The sequence below is a fragment of the Helianthus annuus genome, chromosome 13, assembly GCF_002127325.2.
Source record: "Helianthus annuus cultivar XRQ/B chromosome 13, HanXRQr2.0-SUNRISE, whole genome shotgun sequence".
Taxonomy (NCBI): Eukaryota; Viridiplantae; Streptophyta; class Magnoliopsida; order Asterales; family Asteraceae; genus Helianthus; species Helianthus annuus.
The window spans coordinates 82,911,131-82,931,584 of record NC_035445.2 but is presented as its reverse complement, the minus strand read 5'-3'; the positions used below and the strand labels follow the sequence as shown (position 1 = coordinate 82,931,584).

General features: G+C 34.6%; 1 protein-coding gene across 5 annotated transcripts; it reads left to right on the top strand.

Annotated features, from left to right (window-relative positions):
* Nucleotides 1–616: 616 nt before the first annotated feature.
* LOC110898379 (protein SHOOT GRAVITROPISM 6) lies at nt 617–20,073 on the top strand. Of its 5 annotated transcripts, none has more exons than XM_035982023.1 (50): nt 617–790; nt 867–957; nt 1,045–1,099; nt 1,487–1,618; nt 2,053–2,124; nt 2,388–2,478; nt 2,613–2,708; nt 2,797–2,875; nt 2,966–3,029; nt 3,662–3,765; nt 3,872–3,977; nt 4,069–4,146; nt 4,235–4,312; nt 4,389–4,456; nt 4,564–4,663; nt 5,403–5,579; nt 5,671–5,760; nt 5,873–5,938; nt 6,087–6,185; nt 6,276–6,350; nt 7,377–7,436; nt 7,536–7,625; nt 7,789–7,910; nt 8,743–8,872; nt 8,978–9,057; nt 9,183–9,318; nt 9,437–9,518; nt 9,757–9,902; nt 10,003–10,083; nt 10,618–10,718; nt 10,795–11,033; nt 11,941–12,050; nt 12,169–12,297; nt 13,053–13,127; nt 13,233–13,366; nt 13,447–13,519; nt 13,631–13,762; nt 14,640–14,821; nt 14,897–15,019; nt 15,856–15,916; nt 16,007–16,102; nt 17,040–17,140; nt 17,299–17,521; nt 17,601–17,672; nt 17,789–17,884; nt 17,971–18,042; nt 18,976–19,061; nt 19,190–19,283; nt 19,389–19,499; nt 19,581–20,073. In XM_035982023.1, exons 1-50 carry the CDS (start codon nt 754–756, stop codon nt 19,743–19,745), a joined length of 5,160 nt encoding a protein of 1,719 aa, XP_035837916.1. In that variant the 5' UTR covers nt 617–753; the 3' UTR covers nt 19,746–20,073. The 5 variants fall into 5 exon arrangements, with proteins under 5 accessions (XP_035837916.1, XP_022000851.1, XP_022000852.1 ...); XM_022145159.2 differs by having other exon boundaries at nt 754–790; nt 4,069–4,158; XM_022145160.1 differs by lacking the exons at nt 617–790; nt 867–957; nt 1,045–1,099; nt 1,487–1,618; nt 2,053–2,124 and having other exon boundaries at nt 2,621–2,708; nt 4,069–4,158.
* The last annotated feature ends 381 nt before the right edge of the window (nt 20,074–20,454 follow it).

Here is a 20,454-nt window from a genome sequence, read left to right as displayed (position 1 = left end):
TACTTCTATATTTGTCTTTTCCTTTTTTTAGTTTAATGACTTAATCTTAGTTAAGTAAATAGACAATCCCTCTCTTAATAAATTTGATGAAATAATAGAAACATCACTTTTAGTATTAATCATACTTATTTTTTTATCTTCTGGATTCACAGTACCGCCTCTCGGATTTTTAAAACTTGTCTTTTTATCATTCTACATTATGCAAGTTAACACACTGTAATGTGTGTGGCTCAACGTTTTTACGTCTATTCTTCGTCTGATCTAATGGCTCCACCGCAACATATGGGATCCTAAATACTTATTTAAATTTAAATTTAAAACATACACATATATAAAAACTCTCACAACCATGTAAACATATGTACAAGACTACTATACACTATGCATTAATTAAATATACAACATAAAAAAGTGTATGGGTGGTTGGTTATATAACCGTCACATACATAATATACCACAAACTTTGTATATTTTGTTTTATTTGTTAATGTTAATTAATAAACACAAAGCTAAAGTCGTACAATTCTTAGTTATTTATATAGTTATTATTAATATATTTATGCCAAAGAATAATAATAATAATACCTTTTTATAAATAAAAGAAAAATGATGAAGCCACCGCCCACCTGTCCACTATACACCCCGGCATCACACGGTGTCTGTCGTTCGCGATCCATTTTTCTCTTCTCTTCTTCTTCTTCTTCGTTCTCCTCTTCGAATGCACTAACAATATTTATCATTAATTATTAATTAATGGCAGCAAGTTCTGGAAACTCCATTCCTGCTCCCGGTACTCCCCTAATTCCTCCATTAACCTTCTCAATTTCATTCTCCAATTAATATTATTTTTCTCCCCGATTTTTCAGACGCGATCCAGGTTTTGGTCTCCTCTCTCGCCGATGAATCCCCCATGGTTAAGCAAGCGTCCATGGCGTCTCTCAAATCTCTCGCTCCACTGTAAGTATTTATACGTATATATGCATATCTAGGACTTGATTGATTTGGTGAATTGAAATTGAGATTGAGATTGTGATGGAATTGCAGGAATCCACTTCTAGTTCTTGACTGTTGCTTAACCGTTTCTCGTGGCGGACGTCGGGTAGTTATATGCTATTAATGAGTTGTTAAACTGATATAATAGGTTTATTTGTGGAGTTTGAGAGAGGAGTCTAATTTGGGAGCAAATGAGGGTTTTCAATTCTTACTGTACCATATATATGTGTATATATATGTATATAATACATTGAGGTGTGATCGAATACACGACTCTTTAACCTAAAATCGGTGAGAAGTAAAGTGCTGATATGTAAACACATGTGTTGTTACATACTAGACTTTGTGTTAGATTCCGTTACTTTACTTCTTGCTGTTTTTAGGTTCAAAGCATTGTGTACCGGAACCACCCTCTCTCTCTATATATATATATATATGTTTAGGAGGTTAAAAGAACAAACTGTTTGAAGTTCTTGTTTTGTGTTACTGGCAGAGGTTTGGGAATATTGCTGGTGTATTTCAAGTGATGTCGATTGCAATCGGTGCCCTAGAAGAAGGGGAAGTGGACAATGCTTATATGGAAAAACTTGCCAAACTTGCTACTGCTGAGATCATTTCATCAAAGGTAGTAACATATTCAGAAAGGGTCCAGTTTGGCTTATTATTAACCTAATTACTGTGTGTACCACATCTGCCATACAACTCTACCTTCCATGCATACATTATTTCTTGCATTCTTTTGTTCAAGTATTTTCTTTTTGCAGTTGTTTATTTAATATAGTAGTGGGGTTAGTGGTTAGTTTATTTTGTTTGTTTTGTAAGCCTATAAAGGCATGCTTCGATTGTGATAAGAGATTATGATTGAAGAAATGAATTAATCACTTCCAAAAGTCTTGTTTTCTCTCAAGATCTTATCTATTTTCTTTGGATCATTTGATTACGATTCGGTTCGTATCAGTTACTTATAGCTTTGTATTTTTTACTCAGTTCAAATGTATATAGCTAGTTTTTGCTCTCACAGATTAGGGCATGTCGATTTATCTTTGCTATGCGTTGTAGGAAATAAAAGCTGATTGGCAAAGAGCTGCTTCTTCTCTACTTGTTGCAATCGGTTCTCATTTACCGGACCTGGTAAGTGCTTATGCTCTTGTTGTTCATCGTAAAGGTTGAAACTTATTAAGCGGTGGGTAACATATTAGTTTTTTAGATGTTATATAGAGTATTCAATGTCTCTAAACCACTACCACGTGAACCACTTTTGAGGGTAGAACCGTAATTCTGTTTTTCTAAGCAGACTAGTAACAAACTAAATAAATGTATTATTCTTTCATACGTTTCTTTGCTCCACAATGTATGTTTTAACGTTTGAGCTTTTTTACGCATTCTCATTGCAGATGATGGAAGAATTATTTCTTCACCTATCTGCACAGAACTCAGCTCTACCAGCAATGGTCCAAATACTTGCAGACTTCGCTACTTCTGATGGTTAGTTCTGTGTCAAAACTCTCCGATTCACTCACATTGTAGATGATCGAAGATTTTTCATTTTATTTTTGCGTGATAAAAAAGTTAAGCGCCGAAACTGAATATCTTTTGGTGAAATGAACATTAAATTGAAGCTCTTCAGTTTACCCCAAGACTTAAAGGTGTACTGTCCCGAGTTCTTCCCATTCTTGGAAATGTTAGAGATCAGCATCGACCGATTTTTGCAAATGGTACGTTGAGACTTGAAAGTTGAATAATGTGCGTGGATATTCTATAATCTATCAAATGGGTTTTTTTGACTTTTTCTTGCGTTTCCAGCATTCAAGTGTTGGTGTCAAGCCTGTTGGCAATACAGTGTTGAGTTTCCTCTTTCGTCGATTCTTGATAGTGATGTCACGTGAGAAATTAATTTGCTTGTCAGCAGCTTTTGAGTCTATGATATTTACACGTTTTCTTTTCTTTCTGAAATTGACATGCTTAAGCGCAGGTCATTTCTAAACTCTGCCTTTGAGCTTTTATTGCAAAATTGGGCAACTTCACGTGATCTCAAGGTCTGCTTTCATGAAACTGTGCTTTTATTGCAAAGTTATTGTTTGAAAATTCCATGTGATAAGACATTACGTATAGAATGAGAACTGATATCAAAATCCATAAGATAGTCCAACATTGATTACCTCGGTTTTCTGATATTCATCAGTGCTAAGCTGGAGTTATTTTCTATGCAGTTAATGTCGGTGATATATCAGCTATCAGTTATCGGTCCCCATGTAAAATATCGGTGTCAAATATCGGTACCGATATTATCGGCGATATTGACCGATGTGTCACCGATTTTCCTGAGTTCTCCCATTTGTCTTTCTTCTATTGCTGCTATTAGTGTTTTAAGTCTTAATTGTTAGTGTTAAATGTTAGCTTTTAAGTCTTAATCAGTTCCTACTTGCTACAGTTTGCTGGTGTTTTGCAAGTTGCAAAGGGTTAATTTGTTAATAGTAGGAGAATATACTGAATTGTTAGTTTTAAATTGCTATATATATGAATTATGCATGATATTAAAATTACCGATATCCCACCGCGATAACCTATATCCCAAATACCGGTTTTTTACCGCATTAACTGCATAGATTATTTTACACGCTTCAATACATTGTTTTTACTTTTCAAGCTAATATAACTTGTAAATCAGGTCCGGACGTCTGCTGTTGAAGCGTTGGGTCAATTGGTTGGTCTTGTCACTAGAACATTGTTGAAGGCTTCTTTACCAAAATTTGTTCCAACTATATTGGAATTGTAAGATGCAAAGATCATGTTTTGTTTTGTTTTTTTTTTATCTCGTATGTAATTGGACAATTATATGTTTTCTTACATGGTTGAACACTGGAATATTGTTATGCAGGTATAAAAGAGACCATAATACTGCCTTTTTGGCTACATGTAGCCTTCACAATCTACTGAACGCATCTTTACTCTCTGAAAAGGGCTCTCCTCTGCTCGATTTTGAGGTTTGTTAGACTACATATTTCTAACGGTGTTAATGCTAACCACCAATTATTTGTTTTTGCCTTCGTGATTGTAATATATGTCCTTTCTCAGGATCTCACAGTTGTTTTGTCGACGCTTCTTCCAGTTGTTTGTAGTTATACCGACATCAAAGAGTGTACATATTTCTCAGTAGGCCTCAAGGTGTTATACAAGTTCGATATCAAATGGTTTGTTTCGAATCTTTGTTTATAACCATCTTGATTATCTTTTATTGCAGACATATAATGAAGTTCAACATTGCTTTCTCACCGTCGGGTTGGTGTATCCTGAGGAATTGTTTATTTTTCTTGTAAATGTAAGTCCCATAATTTTTCTTAATATAATATTATTGATCATTGAATGATAAAGTGACATGTCTCTTCCTCTTACAGAAATCAAAGTTGAAAGAAGATCAAATGACTTTTGGTGCTCTCTGTGTTCTTAAACATCTTTTGCCCAGGTATAAATACCTGTAAAATAGATACGCAGTGCAAATACGAATTCAAAAAGTAAGCCATGACACTTTTATTTCCCCCCTTTACACCAATTATTGTATATTATTATTAGGTTATCTGAAGCTTGGCATAATAAAAGACCAGCACTCATAGAAGCCATTACGTTATTATTAGAGGAGCAAAATCTAGGAGTTTGTAAAGCACTTGCAGAGGTATGCTTATAATCCATACACTGGAGTTATGGTGGTGTTAGTTTATACTATGTCTTATGCAATATATAAATATATTATATGTAAATATGGATAAAACACCATATACGTGTAAAATAAAACACCATGTACCTGTAAAATAAAACACCATGTATTCTTTGTTACCTGCAAAATAAAACACCATGTACCTGCTATCTAAAACACCATTGTATGAACATGCTCAAAACTCCATGTACTAAAAACAACCAGTTGAAACGTAATTTTTTATATGTATATATATAGCAATATGGTACTCATATTAAAGAGAAAAAAACGCTCGTTACATGGTGTATTTATTTATTTATTTTTTTTAAATTACGTATAAAAAAGTTATTAGCGTTTAAAAAATACGGGGGAAGTTACATGTGCCTTGCATGTGGGTTTCTGAATACAGAGCGCGCAAATTTACATTTGTACCCTATGCTATCTTATAAATAACTAAATTTAAAACATAATTTACAAAAATGCCACTAATCAATCTCACCCATCCAAAATATAATCTAATGGTTCATAAGACCTCTTAGAAAAAAATACCCTTTGTAGACTAGCTCTACCCTTTATTTATGAATCATTAACTATAAGTAAATAAGGAAACTAAATAACCAAACTATGGGACTAAATCAGTTTTTATTATAAAAATATCCCTAGTATTACACAAATGATATGGTCTAATAGTTTAAACATAACTTCATTCTCTTTCCAGCTAATAGTCGTTATGGCTTCCCATTGTTACTTGGTTGGTCCTTCTGGTGAACTGTTTGTCGAATATCTTGTACGGCATTGTGCCATGTCAGATCAAGAAATAGATGAGCTTGTGATCTCAAAAGACTCATTTAGACCTGCCAATCTTTATTATTCATTTCAGCAAAAGCGAGCAGAGGTTTGTATCTGGTATATCAGAGTACCATACATGTGTAATTGTGATTTTGAAGTCCACTAAGTGTGTGCCTGTGTTGCATTGTTTCTCTCAGGCAAAAATTGGGTCTGTTCGGCCAACAGAGTTAAGGGCAATATGTGAAAAAGGTCTCCTTTTAATAACCATAACTATTCCTGAAATGGAGGTAAATATAACTATTGCTGCTATATTACCTTTTGCATCCCGTATGAAATTGGTCAGTCAAAAAGAAGAAATCTGAATCAAAAGCTGACAATAGCTTATATGTGAATATGCAGCATGTTCTTTGGCCATTCATGTTGAAGATGATCATACCTCGTTTATACACTGGTGCAGTTGCCACGGTAATGTTGACTTGATTTTATACCTGACAATATGATAAAAATCTAAAGTTTATATAAAGGGTTTTTACCCTCGGAATGCATTGTTTTACCGGTAGATGAGTTATTAATTATTGTGACATTCTGGAGTAATAATCAATACATTTTGCAGGTTTGCAGGTGTATATCAGATATGTGCAGGCATAGATCTATTCATAATGATAGGATGATTCGTGAATGTAGAACACGTGTTGATATTCCACGCCCTGAGGTGTGTTTTGATTGTACATTATACGCAGTCTTATACGGTTTCTGTGGTGCATAAAATCAACTGATCATGATCTGTTTAAATTCACCTCAGGAGCTTTTTGCACGTCTGGTGGTGCTCCTTCACAATCCTCTTGCAAGGGAGCAACTCGCTACTCAAATCTTGACGGTAAGTATATTATTGCTACTAACAGCTATATATATTACGTGTAAATAAGCTAGACATAGGGTACAATTTTCCAAAATTAGCTATAGCTGTATCTGCTAGCCGGCCTGTAAACGAATCGAATGAACACGAACAGAGGCGTGTTCGTGTTCGTTCATTTAACTTTAATAGAACATGTACACAAACACGAACATATAATCAAACAACTTTTTGTGTTCATGCTCAATGATTAAGAAAATGGGTATGTTCGTGTTCGTTTAAAACTAAACGAACAGTTCACGAACGTAAACAGACATAAACAGACTTAAACGAACACAAATGGACATAATTGACCTAAATAAACGAAGACAAATGAACCAAAGCTGGTTTTTTATATGTAATTTAGTGATTGATTATGTAAATTAGTGATTGATTACGATAAGTTCCATTCTAAAGCTTATTCTTATTACAAGAAAGCCGAACTACTAATTATTTATACTTATATAAGTAGTCATAAAGCCACTTTTCTGTTTATATTTATATGAATATAACTACTTATGTATATATTAAAATTTAAACGAATATAAACATACGTTCCTGAACATAAATGAACGAACATAACATTTGTTCATGTTTGTTCGTTTAATTATATGAACGAAAGAAATTGTTCATGTTCGTTCGATTATTAAGTAAATGAACATATACGAACTTCCCGCCGAACAAGTTCGTGAACTGTTCATGAACGTTCGATTCGTTTACAGGCCTAGCTGCTAGTTTGAGCCATAGTATAAGAGTGTCTGGCCAAGTAGGTCAACTGTAGTTAAAAGTTTAAAATAACATAAAAGGACACACATAAAAAAACCCAAATGTACACAATAAATTAAGATTAGAAGCTTATTTTGTCTTTATTAGAAGCTCTAGCTTGTTTAGGTAGCTACAGAGCACAACTTATTAATGAAAGCTAAAGCGCGTAAAAGTTGTGTCCCATACATACCCATAACTTCACATTTTGACAGAAGCATTAACATTACTTGTGCTTGGTACTTGCAGGTGCTGTGTTACTTGGCGTCTTTATTTCCGAAAAACATAAACTTGTTTTGGCAAGATGAGGTACCGAGGTTATGTAGTCAATAATCTGTCATTGTATGGTTAATTGTTACATGCTTTTACCTGATTCTTTAACTAATATATTGTTTTGGTAAGTTCTAGATTCCAAAAATGAAAGCATATGTCAGCGACACAGAAGACCTTAAACAAGACCTTTCTTATCAAGAGACATGGGATGATATGATTATCAATGTACGTGTTATGAATTCTCTACTATTTCATATGGAAACACGTTCATACATTTCTTGAAACTATTTCTCTACTGCACTTTACATGCAGCAACATTATTTGATATCTTATAAACATGACGGTTTTGGAATGTCATTTGTAAAAAATGCATTACTTTCTATTACAGTTTCTGGCTGAAACATTGGACGTTGTCCAAGACACCGATTGGGTAATTTCTTTAGGAAATGCGTTTGCAAAACAGTATGAACTTTATACAACTGATGATGAGCATTCTGCACTACTTCACAGGTATGCGCTTATTTGCATTTATGTTTTTTGCATTTTCTTTATCTTGTTGAACTCGATTGTTGCCATAGGCCGCGCGTTGCAGCGGCGACACCTTAGTTGTTTATAGCTGGTGGCACATTATGTGATGCGTTAACTATATGAAAATGCGTGTTTCGACGTGTCCGATTTTACTCGGTGTAACCTATATAAGCATTGCAGTTACAATGTACGATGATGACATTAATGTGTGGTGCCCGCACATGACATTACATGTTTTTGACTTTGTATTGTCATTAGATATTGTCTCGATTGTTGCGGTGTAAAGTTGTAAAATTATTTTAGACAGCAGTGTAAAGTCGTAAAAGCAATTTAGACGTTAATGTGGTTAGGCATAGATAAAAAAGTATAATAATGTGTCGCACGTTACGGTGTAAAGTCAATTTAAATACAATAATGTGTCAAGTTATTAAGTTTAAAAGGTTGACGGGTCAAAGTTGTCAATTACCAAAAGTTAGAAGTGAATGTGTAACTTACTTAAGGATGAGGGTTAATAGTGTTTCATGTCAAAAGTTTAAGGATGTGAAGTGAAAAAACCAAAGTTTTAAAATGAATTAGAAATCTAGGGTTGAAATTGTCATTTGTCAAAAGCTAAGGGAAGTGAAAAAACCAAAAGTTTAAAGATGAATTAGAAGTCTAGGGTTGAAATTGTCATTTGTCAAAAGTTTAGGGGTTAGAATGGTCGGTGGGTCCCACCGACCTTTTGTTTTAAGACTATATAAATTTTCTTATCTAACTTTTTATTATTCATTGCAAGTTTTGAGGAGCATAATGAGATTTTTTTGTACTTCTATAGATGTCTTGGTATACTTCTTCAGAAAGTCGATAACAGGACTTATGTTCGTGATAAGATCGACTGGATGTACAAGCAAGCAAATATTACCATTCCTGAAAATCGGCTTGGTTTGGCAAAAGCCATGGGGTTGGTATGTATAGTGCATATATTACAAGTGAAGTTTATTAAACAAGAACATACTATGAGTAGAAAAAAATACCGATTTTTATAATTTTCTGATGACAATTTCTTGCAGGTTGCAGCATCACACTTGGATACTGTTTTGGATAAACTTAAAGAGATTCTTGACAATGTCGGGGAAAGTATTTTTCAGAGGTAATATATTAATATGTTAACTAGATTATCTATTTTCATGAGACTGAAAGGTGCTAGAATTATCTATTGTTTAACTATATATTATTAACGTTAGTCTTAACATTGTGAAATGGTTTGAATTGCAGATTTCTATCCTTCTTCTCGGATAAAAGTAAGATGCAAGATTCAGATGATATTCACGCTGCACTGGCTCTAATGTATGGATATGCTGCAAGATACGCTCCGTCAACTGTAATTGAAGCCAGAATAGATGCACTTGTGGTAAAGCTTCCGCTATTTTTTTGGTTCACTTTCGTGTTTCACTCATGCGGCGTTTTTCTTTCATGCGTTCATGTTTTCTGTTTATTTTAAGTTCATTGACTTGTAACTGCTTTCTCAGGGAACTAACATGCTGTCTCATCTTCTAAATGTACGTCACCCTAGTGCGAAGCAAGCTGTTATCACCGCCATTGACTTATTAGGTTGGTCAAACTCTTACAAATTTGTGCTTGTGTGAAGTTTTAAAGGCACAGCATGAATGCTGTTCTGTTGTACTATACATAATACTCTATTTTTTTCGTTTTATTTTCTTCTCTTATTTATGTTTTTGAATATATGTGTTAATCGTTTAAACCAGCAAAATCTTGTTTGTCACATGTTAAAATATTTCAAGTGGTAATTTTTGCCGATTTGTAAGACAAATTATTGTTGGTAATGCAGGACTTGCTGTCATAAATGCTGCTGAAAGTGGTATATCATTCCCATTGAAAAAAAGAGACCTGTTGCTTGACTACATATTAACTCTAATGCGCCGACATGATGAAGAAGGTTTTTCTGATTTGAGTGTTGAACTATTACGCACACAGGTTTTCAACTCCCGTTATAGTTTCATTTTGTAATTAGTTATTTACCTTGACGACAAGTTGTTATATGTTAATTCATTTATTCATTTTCCATGTATTTTAGGCCCTTGCTTTAAGTGCTTGCACTACTTTAGTATCTGTGGATCCAAAGTTGACAACTGAAATGCGCAACATTGTCATGAAGGTGCCAGTTTTAACTGTATATAGTCTAATGAGTAAAATGCCATTTTCGTCCCTGAGGTTTTGTCAGTCTTGCGACTTTCGTCCAAAGGTTTGTTTTTCCGCATTTGGATCCAAAAGGTTTGAAATCTTGCCATTTTCATCCGGCTTGTTAACTCCATTCATTTTTCTTCGTTAAGTCAGGGTTAATTCCGTCTTTTTTTTTTAACTTAAAGGGCAATTCAGTCTTTTTCACTTTATGTACAAGCATTTAAAATACCCTTACTAAATAAAAGTTAAGTCTCTCCTGACTTTAAGTTAACAAAAAAAGACGAAAATACCCCTGAATTAACGGAGAAAAATGGATGGAGTTAACAAGCCGGATGAAAATGGCAAGATTTCAAACCTTTTGGATCCAGATGCGGAAAACAAACCTTTGAACAAAAGTCGCAAAACTGGCCAAACCTCAGGGACAAAAATGGCATTTTATTCCATTCCAGTTTAATTAAGTCCTATCAATTTCCTCTGTTTTCTATTAAATATTTGTTTTATTTGACAGGCTACCTTAGGTTTTTTTGCTTTGCCAAACGAACCTGCTGATGCTGTCAATCCTCTTATTCACAACCTTATCACTCTTTTGTGTGCAATTCTTCTCACGAGGTACTCTTCTATTACGAACTTGATGTATTTTCATAGCACGTTTATGTACTATATTTGAAAATTTTGTATTGTTTAGCGGTGAGGATGGAAGAAGCCGTGCCGAGCAGTTATTGCATATCTTAAAACAGATTGATCAATACGTTTCTTCGCCACTTGACTATCAGAGGAAACGAGGGTGCCTTGCAGTTTATGAGATGCTGCTGAAATTTCGGGCCCTTTGCGTCACGGGTTACTGCACTCTTGGTTGTCAGGGAAGCTGCACGCACATCAAACAAGTCGATCGCACCTCACGGTTTAATGTTGCAAATCTACCATGTGAGTTCAACTTTAAAAAATCTTTTTTCTTCCAGTTTTGCCTAGATGTGACAAGATGAACGACTCGGTGCGTTGGGTGAATATGACATGTCATGATGGTTTCCTTTTGAACAAATAATTTTACTATAGACGGTACGTGGGGGCCAGGTTTACATAGAACACTTGCTTTCAAACTTATTTTTTTTAGAATAAAACTAGAATTAAGCCCCCCTCCGCGTTGCGGCGGGGGGTGAATATGACATGTCGATCTAGGACTCGTGCGTTGCAACGGATCTGTAACGGGGAAAAATATACGTATAAACGTTGAACCACACATGCACGTTGCGCTGTGTTAACTCCCAAAATTTTGAACGAAACATAAAGCGAAACAGCGAAACGTAAAAACGTTGAACCACACACGCACGTTGCGCCGTGTTAACTCGAAAGGACGAAACGTAGAACGGAAATTTGCGAAAGATGAAAGTATAGGGGATCAAAGTTGAGAGGTTTTGAGAGGTTAAATACTTAAATTGCATATAATGAAAAGTTATGGGTTAAAGTAAAAAAACAAATTTTGTGGGGTTAAAATTGCAAAAGATGAAAAGCTTTGGGTTAAAGGTAAATAATCAATTTTTATCTGAAAAACCCGTAAAGCATGAGGTATGACCCCATCATGCATAAAAATGTTACTAATTAAGAGTATGTAAATGATTTATGAGGTTTTATGCGTTAAGAACACACTTTGGGCGACATTCGACCCACATGACCCATTTCACTTCAAGTTTTTATTTTTTTATTTTACCAGGTTGACCCGTTATAGATTAGCATTACCCTTAACAATACATTCATAAGTAACAGGGCCAAAATTTGCCACATTTTGTTTTTGCAATGTTCAGTAAATCTTTGTACTTGTTCTTTTATGGCCCAGCTGCATTTCTTTTGCCAAGTCGAGATGCCCTACATTTGGGTGATAGAGTCATCGCGTACCTTCCACGTTGCGCAGACTCAAATTCTGAAGTCAGAAAACTTTCTGCGCAGGTCAGTATTTTTTACGTTAAGTTCAATAATTAAGCTGATGGAACTTTACGTTGCATGTTTATGCATGTAAGTACAACTTTTTTGAGTCTGTTGTTGAATCTTTCTTTATTCCATGCAGATATTAGACCAGTTTTTTGATATATCTCTGTCTCTTCCGAGGCCTGCAGCTTCAAATTCTAGCACACCTATTGAATCTTCGTATGCTGCTTTGTCATCCCTTGAGGATGTTATAGCCATACTAAGAAGAGTAAGTTCATATAATACTTAAAGATAAAAAGTAATAAGTTTTTTTATTTCCATTTTGCATAACCGGCATACTTTTTTGTACACATGAATCGTTGAAAGATGGATTTGTGTCCCATTTGGCTCATTTTGCAGCCTGTAATACAGTCAATATAAAACTAACATTTGAGTAAAGTACATGGATAGTCCCTGTGGTTTTCCACAATTTTGAATTTTGTCCCTAACTTTTCAAAAGTACACGTATGGTCCCTGTGGTTTGCACTTTGTAACACATTTAGCCCACAGCCAACGAATCTAAAGGTTTCAGGAGGTCCAAGTTCGTGGCTAAATGTGTTACAAAGTGCAAACCACAGGGACCATCCATGTACTTTTGGCAAAAGTAAATGCGTTACAAAGTGCAAACCACCGGGACCATCCGTGTACTTTTAGAAAGCTAGGGACCAGATCCAAAATTTTGGAAAACCATAGGGACTATCCATGTACTTTACTCCTAACATTTTAATATACAAGTAACATTTTCTTTTTTCGTAAAAGTTAATCATTTTTGAAAGCAGGTTTTAGACCTATAAAATGACCTAATTGGGACATAACATATTTTGATGACCCAAATGTACACAAAAAGTACGCAGACTAAAACGGAAAAAACGAACAAGTATGTTGATAAAAATATGCAAAAAACCAAAACACAAACACACACACACACACACACACTTTCCTTTATGTACTTTTGTTTTCTGACATACTACTTTGTATGATTAGGACACATCTATTGATCCTTCTGAAGTATTTAACCGTGTCATTTCATCTGTTTGTATATTGCTGACAAAAGATGAGGTAAGACTACACACACGTATCAATGTGTGTGAACTCGGGTTTTAGATGTAAATACGAAAGTAATCTTCATCACCCAGTATTTATAGTTCTTGGTAATTAATGCAGCTGGTAGCTACACTTTGTGGTTGTTCTGTAGCTATATCTGATAAGATTAAGCCATCAGCAGAAGGTGGTATACAAGCAGTCATTGAGTTTGTTACTAGAAGGGGAAACGAGCTGAACGAGACTGATATATCAAGGTCATTAACGTGAAGCTTTTAATTAGTGTTTTTATTTGTGCATAGTTTCATTACACGGATAATTCTGTGTTTTTTTACAGAACGGCACAGTCTTTGCTTTCTGCTGCAGTTCACGTGACCGAGAAATACTTACGCCATGAAACACTTGTTGCTGTATCCTTTTTCTCATGCAAACAGTCAATTTTTTTTGACTATGGGGTTTTTTGGATCTGCCTTTTTGACTATTGTTCTTTTTATTCATGTTATTTCTTTGACTTTTTAAAGATTTCTTCTCTAGCTGAAAATACCAGCCCGAGAGTTGTTTTCAATGAAGTATTGACTGCTGCAGCAAGAGATATTGTCACTAAGGATATACTTAGAATGCCAGGTGGTTGGCCAATGCAGGATGCATTTTATGTAAGTGTCCATTAATGTTAAACTAGAATACATATAAGGGATAGTGATCAAGTTTTAGGAGTGGTCTAATTAGGTCACTTATAAAAAGTTATGTTCTAATCAGGTCATTCAAGTTTATTTTGATGTTCTAATCCTATATATTTTACCTGAATAGCAGGTCACCAAGCCTACATGGCATTTATTTAGTTTTTTTTTAATTATATGATGACATGGCTTAAAAATGCTAACATGGATTAAAAAAATGCATCTTTTTTAAATTGCGAAAAGTTTATCAAAAACTCGTTGTGAAAATTTTTAAAAATAGTTTAAAAAATATTGCAAAAAAAAAAATTAAGAACTTTGAATTTCTTTTATAAAATCGCGATTTTTTATAAAAAATTGTGAAAATTTATTAAAAAACTGTTTTTTTGTAATATTGCGCATTTATTTTAAAAGATTGCCAAAAATTTCAAAAAAATTTGCAAAAACTTGTTAGTTGATGGTAGTTTTTTAAAATTTTTCGCAATCTTTAAAAGTTTTTCGCTTATCTATTTAAATTTTTTGCAATTTTGAAACTTTTTCGCATTTCTATTTAATTTTTTCGCTTTTTTTTTAAAACTCCAAATGTTTAACAATTTTTTTAGTTTAATCCATGTCATTTTTAAGTCATGTCATCATATAATAAAAAAAGGAAAATAAAAGAAATGCCATGAAGGATTGATTACATGCTATTTAGGTAAAATGTATAGAATGGAAACACCAAACTAAACTTGAGTGACCTGATTGGAACAATTTTTTATGAGTGACCTGATTAGAAGAATCCTGAAACTTGGTTACTATTTTACAAAGTTAATCATTCGCCAAGGATAAAGCTTGCTTGTTTTTTTTCTTCTGTTAGGTTTTTTCTCAGCACAACGAGCTTTCATCGTCATTTCTAGAACACTTGATATCTACTCTCAGCCACACTCATGTACATAAAAGCGACACAGGAAAAGGAGACCACACGGGGGATTCTGGTGGGGCCCGTGCGGAGAATGAGATCCTGCAAGCTGCTATTGTTGCTCTGACTGCCTTCTTCAGGTCTTCTTGTTGCGTTAACTTAATTTCAAGTTAGTTTGTGATGTGACTTTTGTTTAAAGTTTGCTTCTTCTGCAGAGGAGGTGGTAAAATTGGTAAGAGAGCAGTTGAACAAAATTATGCGTCGGTTACTGCGATACTTATTCTTCATTTAGGAAGCTGTCACAGTCAATCTATTTCCGGACAGTATGAGCAACTACGGTAACTTCTGTGTGTTGGTTCTATGTTAAGTTTTCAATGTGATAGTAAATGGAGAAAATAAAATGCCATTTTCGTCCTTGAGGTTTGGCCAGTTTTGCGACTTTCGTCCAAAGGTTTGTTTTTCTGCATCTGGATCCAGAAGGTTTGAAATCTTGCCAGTTTCATCTGGCTCGTTAACTCCATCCATTTTTCTCCGTTAAGTCAGTGGTATTTCTGTATGTTTTCTTAACTTAATGGGCAATTCAGTCTTTTTCAAGGGTATTCGGTGTTTTTACATCAAGTGAAAAAGACTGAATTGCCGTTTAAGTTAGCAAAAAAGACGGAAATACCTCTGGCTAAATGGAGAAAAATGGATGGAGTTAACAAGCCGGATGAAAATGGCAAGATTTCAAACCTTTTAGATCCAGATGCGGAAAAACAAACCTTTGGACGAAAGTTGCAAAACTGGCCAAACCTCAGGGACGAAAATGGCATTTTACTTTGGAAGAAAAAAAGCGCAATTAACTTTTTATTATTTATTTTTTAATTTACGTAATGTATTCTTTTAACCATGTAATGCAACACATGTACAAGTTTTTACCATTTTCTAACCTAAATATGCAATTTCTAACCATGTAATGCAACATATGTACCAGTTGTTACCATTTAATGCAAGAAACTACACTGTGGTGGTAATATGTTACATTAAATGGTTAAAAATGTACCTTGCATATATCGATAAAAATGAATAGTACGTTGCATTTTTCTTGCAGTTTTGCCCAAAGATAAATATCTTTTGCATGCTGAGAATGTTTTGAGGCTGAATTTTCTCTTTATGTATTAATCTTAAATTGCAGTACGCTTCTTATAGCATTTCAGGCATTCTGTGAATGTGTTGGAGACCTTGAAATGGGAAAGGTATTTACTTTTTGATAAATGTAGCCTAATTGCAGCATCGATAGGTGTGTTTGCCATCTTTTTTTATTTTTAATTTTTCTTGCTGATCAGATTTTGGCTAGAGATGGAGAACACAATGTTGACGAAAAGTGGATCAATCTTATTGGTGACTTAGCTGGTTCTATTTCCATAAAAAGACCTAAAGAGGTGAATTTTTTTATGTTTTCTTCTTTTTCCTTACAACAGATTAAATTCTAATGGTGGTAATGTTTTCCATATATGTTTCTATATTTATATGCATATTAGTGTGATAGGGTTAGGATCCTGTGAGAAGCACTAGGCTAATTGAGAAACTTGAGAAACATTTTGGACCACACATTTTCCCTAAGCTTTTCGTAATATACACATATGTATAGTTTAAAATTGACAATATACATATGTGTATAATTCAAGATTTGACAATATACATATATGTGGGTCAAGTTATTCTACAAAGTCTTCTAATTGTAAGAAGTGTAAGAAGGATTTATAGAGTGACAAGTGTCCAATAACCTAAAACTAAACCCACTACATCACCACCAAAAACCTAAACCCCCCCCCCCCCCCCCAACCCCCCAAAAACCTAAAAAAAAATCTAAAAAAAACTAAACACCCACCCCCACCACCACCCAAAAACCTAAACCCCCACCCCCAACCCCTCGGCAAAAAAAAAAAATTTTTTTTTTTTTTTTTTGGGTGGGTGATGTGGGGGTGGGGGTTTAGGTTTTTGGTGGTGGTGGATGTTTAAGGTTTTTTTTTTTTTTTTTTTTTTTTTTTTTTTTTGTAGTGGGTTTTTTTGTGTAGTGGGTTTTTTTAGGTTATTGGACACTTGTCACTCTATAAATCCTTCTTACACTTCTTACAATTAGGATCCTTTGTATTTGATCCTAATCCACATATATGTATATAGTCAATTCTAAACTATACACATGTGTATATTACGAAAAGCTTAGGGAAATGTGTGGTCCAGAATGCTTCTCAAGTTTCTCAAATAGGGTGGACTTCTCTTAGGATCCCTACCCTAGTGTGATATGCTCAAAAAAATATTGTGTAATGTTCATTTTATTGATCTTGTATGTGATTTTTTCCCATCATTTTTATTCAGGTTTCAGCAATATCAGTTATTTTAAGTAAATACTTGAATCAGCCTGTGAGATTCCAAAGAGAAGCCGCCGCCGCCGCATTGTCTGAGTTCGTACGTCACATGTATGTCCGGAATAATTTCCCGCCAAAACATTCGACTTTATTTTAGTGATTCAAAATGCAGCGAATGGTGTTACCTTTCACCAAAAATAATTTTCTTTGCATTTTAATTGGATAATGGATAATGGTTTCAATACTTCTACTAATATTTCTTAATGCAGCAATGAAGGATCTGGTTCGGTATCGGAGGAAATAGTTGAAGCATTGTGTCGACACGTGTCAGATGATTCTCCTATGGTCAGGCGTCTTTGTCTACGTGGACTAGTGCAGATACCACCTATGCATATTACTACATACACAAAAGAAATTCTTGGTGTAATATTGGCCTTGCTCGATGACTCAGATGATTCCGTTCAATTGACTGCAGTCTTATGCTTGCTTTCGGTATATTATTTTCTATCTTTGAATCAACATTTTGTTGGAATTCATAGTGAATTAATAACTTACATCTCAACGGTGATAGATTCTTGAGCTAGCACCAAACGGTGTGGAGCATGTTCTCCTTAATTTGTGTGTCCGCCTTCGCAATCTCCAGGTGAATTTTTCAAGAGTAATTTTTTGATTATATAAAAGATAACGTAATCTGATTATGTTTGATATCTGAACGTTTAGTTTCTTTCGTTATGGATAATTTATGTGGTTTGTAAACAGCTCTCCATGGACCCGAAGATGAGAGCAAATGCTTTTGCCGCATTTGGAGCGTTAAGTCACTACGGTTCTGGCCTACGTGACTCTTTTCTTGAGCAGGTTTTTTATTGACTTTTAACAGGCTGTTTGACCCATCTAAAAAGTTGCCTATTTTGACTCGTTATGCAACACTTTACTTGTTTCAGGTACATGCTGTTTTGCCACGTTTGGTTCTACATCTTCTTGATGATGAATATTCTGTCCGACAAGCTTGCCGGGTAAGTTTCTTCAGGCGTCTCATATTATAATTATAAATATTATTAAAACACAAGTTAGGGTTACTGTAGTTTTTACTTTTTATTTTAATTTTTGTTTTTTTACTTTAACCCTTTAACTTTCAGTTTTTACACTTACACCTTAACTTTCAAAAAACTTTATGAAATGTCATTTTGACACCCTTGAGTTTTAAGTCCTTATTTTTATATATGTACGTGTCGGTATAAATTCCAGTTTACGTTTCGACGTAAATTTTGTCGGGTCACATATAATACGCTTTCGTGCATGCATATTTTTATATCGTTTTCAGTTGGTCTACGGTTTGACGTAAATGCTGTTCGAAAACGAGTCGTGTCAAATATAGTATGTTTTCATTAGACGGTATAAGTTCGAGTTACTTTACGTTTCGATGCCGCCGCAACGCGGTACCATCCTTTCACTTAAAAAACACTATTTCTTACGTTTCGACGTATGTTTTTTTAAGGAAATAAGTTGGGTCAAATATAAAACGTTTCGTGCTAATTTTTATGTACGTTTCAGTTGGTCTACGTTTTGACGTAAATTTTGTTCGGAAACGAGTCGGGTCAAATATAACACGTTTTCATTAGACGGTAAAAGTTTACGTTTCGACGCCATGGCTTCTCGCTTAAAAAAACTAGTTTCTTACATTTTGACGTATATTTTTTTTAAGTAAATAGGGTGGGTCAAATATAAAACGTTTCGTGCTAATTTTTATGTACGTTTTCAGTTGGTCTACGTTTTGACGTAAATTTTGTTCGGAAACGAGTCGGGTCAGATATAATACGTTTTCATTAGACAATATTTCGCGTTACTTTACGTTTCACGCCACCGCAACGCGCGGGCGAAATTTACTAGCTTTTATTATTTTAAGTTATTTTCGCTTCTTGATAATGATTTTGTTTGTTACCAAACAGAATACGATCAAACAGGTTGCTCCCCTCATGGAAATTGAGGATTTGATCCCCCTCCTTAACACAAACCGTTTTATATCTGATCACAGGTATATACATCGACGAAAATAGTAATAATAATAGTAGCAGTAGTAGTAGTAATAATAATATACTTCTCGTACATTTGATGCTTTTTGACATCAAAATCATGTGGCGGTTCCACTTTTATCCTTTTCAGGAGTGACTATCAAGATTTTCTAAGAGATCTTGCAAGGCAGTTTATTCAGCATCTGGCTTCCAGAGTTGATACATACATGGCATCAATAATACAGGTCTTAAATTAAAACGAAAAGCAATAGCGTATAAAAATATTGTAAATAGACATGTATAATCTATCTGCCATAAAATCAACTTATTCGAATTCCGTAATTGCGTAGGCTTTTGATGCTCCTTGGCCCGCCATCCAGGCAAATGCCATTTATTTGTCTAGCAGCATGCTTGCTTTAACAGATGATCAGCACATTTCAGCGTCTTATTATCATCATCAGGTGGGCCCACTCTCTCCTAATCAAAGAATAAGAATCACCTATAACACATATTGTATTGAAACATGCAAAATGTCTTTTTAGGTTTTCGGGTTGTTGGTGAGCAAAGGAAGCCGTTCTACAGATGCAATAGTGAGAGCAACTTGTTCTTCAGCCTTAGGCATGCTATTGAAGTCTACGAATTTGGTTTCATGGAGAGCTGATCGGCTCGATCATTCGGACTCTGGCAGAAGCAGTATCGATTCATAATCTATAGTAGCAGGAGGTAACATGATTTCTGTAAATGTTAAATCAGTTTTGAAATGATTCATTACTCCGTAATGAATCATGGATTGGCCGGCCCTTTGTGTTTGTATGCGTAGTGTGTTTTGGCATGTAAAGTTGTTACCCTATGAATGAGTATTGTAAAGCTTAGTTTTGTTGTGGGTGCATAGGTATACCTGAGAAAGCAGAAAGGGTTTGAAGTTCTAGCTTTGTATAGTTGTGTTTTAGAATTTGTGTTGTAATTTTGTAGATTAAAATCGAGTTGGACAACCAAACTTCTATGGTGTTATGAAATTGCGGTTACAAGCGCCAAGTCAAATGGGTTGAGTTACGAGTTAAAAGATCCAACACCTTATTTCTTATTGATTTTAAATATATTATTATGTCGAGTTCACCTCCGTTGATCATCGGAGCATTTTTGGCGAACACACGCAATTTAAAGAGGATTTAAAGAATGTTTTTTTTTTATAAAGAACAGAGGATTGTAACTTTTAAAAGGTGGTTCAATGATAAGTACTCGAGTTCTTTTAATAAAGGTCTTAGGTTTGAAAGCTGGCTTGTGCTTGGTTACTTACCTGCGCAAGTTGCCTTTTACATGATCTCTTTGATTAGCAAGGTATTAGATGGGTCATGTGAGTTTTTTTGTAACTAATTTCAACATAGACTATTAAGTGTCCAGATATATAAACATTAA

Bases quoted from the DNA above. Each gene is read 5' to 3' on its own strand.
- LOC110898379 (XM_022145159.2), top strand. From the start codon at position 754: ATGGCAGCAAGTTCTGGAAACTCCATTCCTGCTCCCG. The intron at 1,100-1,486 runs GTAGTTATATGC...TGTTACTGGCAG, and splicing joins TTTCTCGTGGCGGACGTCGG to AGGTTTGGGAATATTGCTGG. The intron at 2,125-2,387 runs GTAAGTGCTTAT...TTCTCATTGCAG, and splicing joins GTTCTCATTTACCGGACCTG to ATGATGGAAGAATTATTTCT.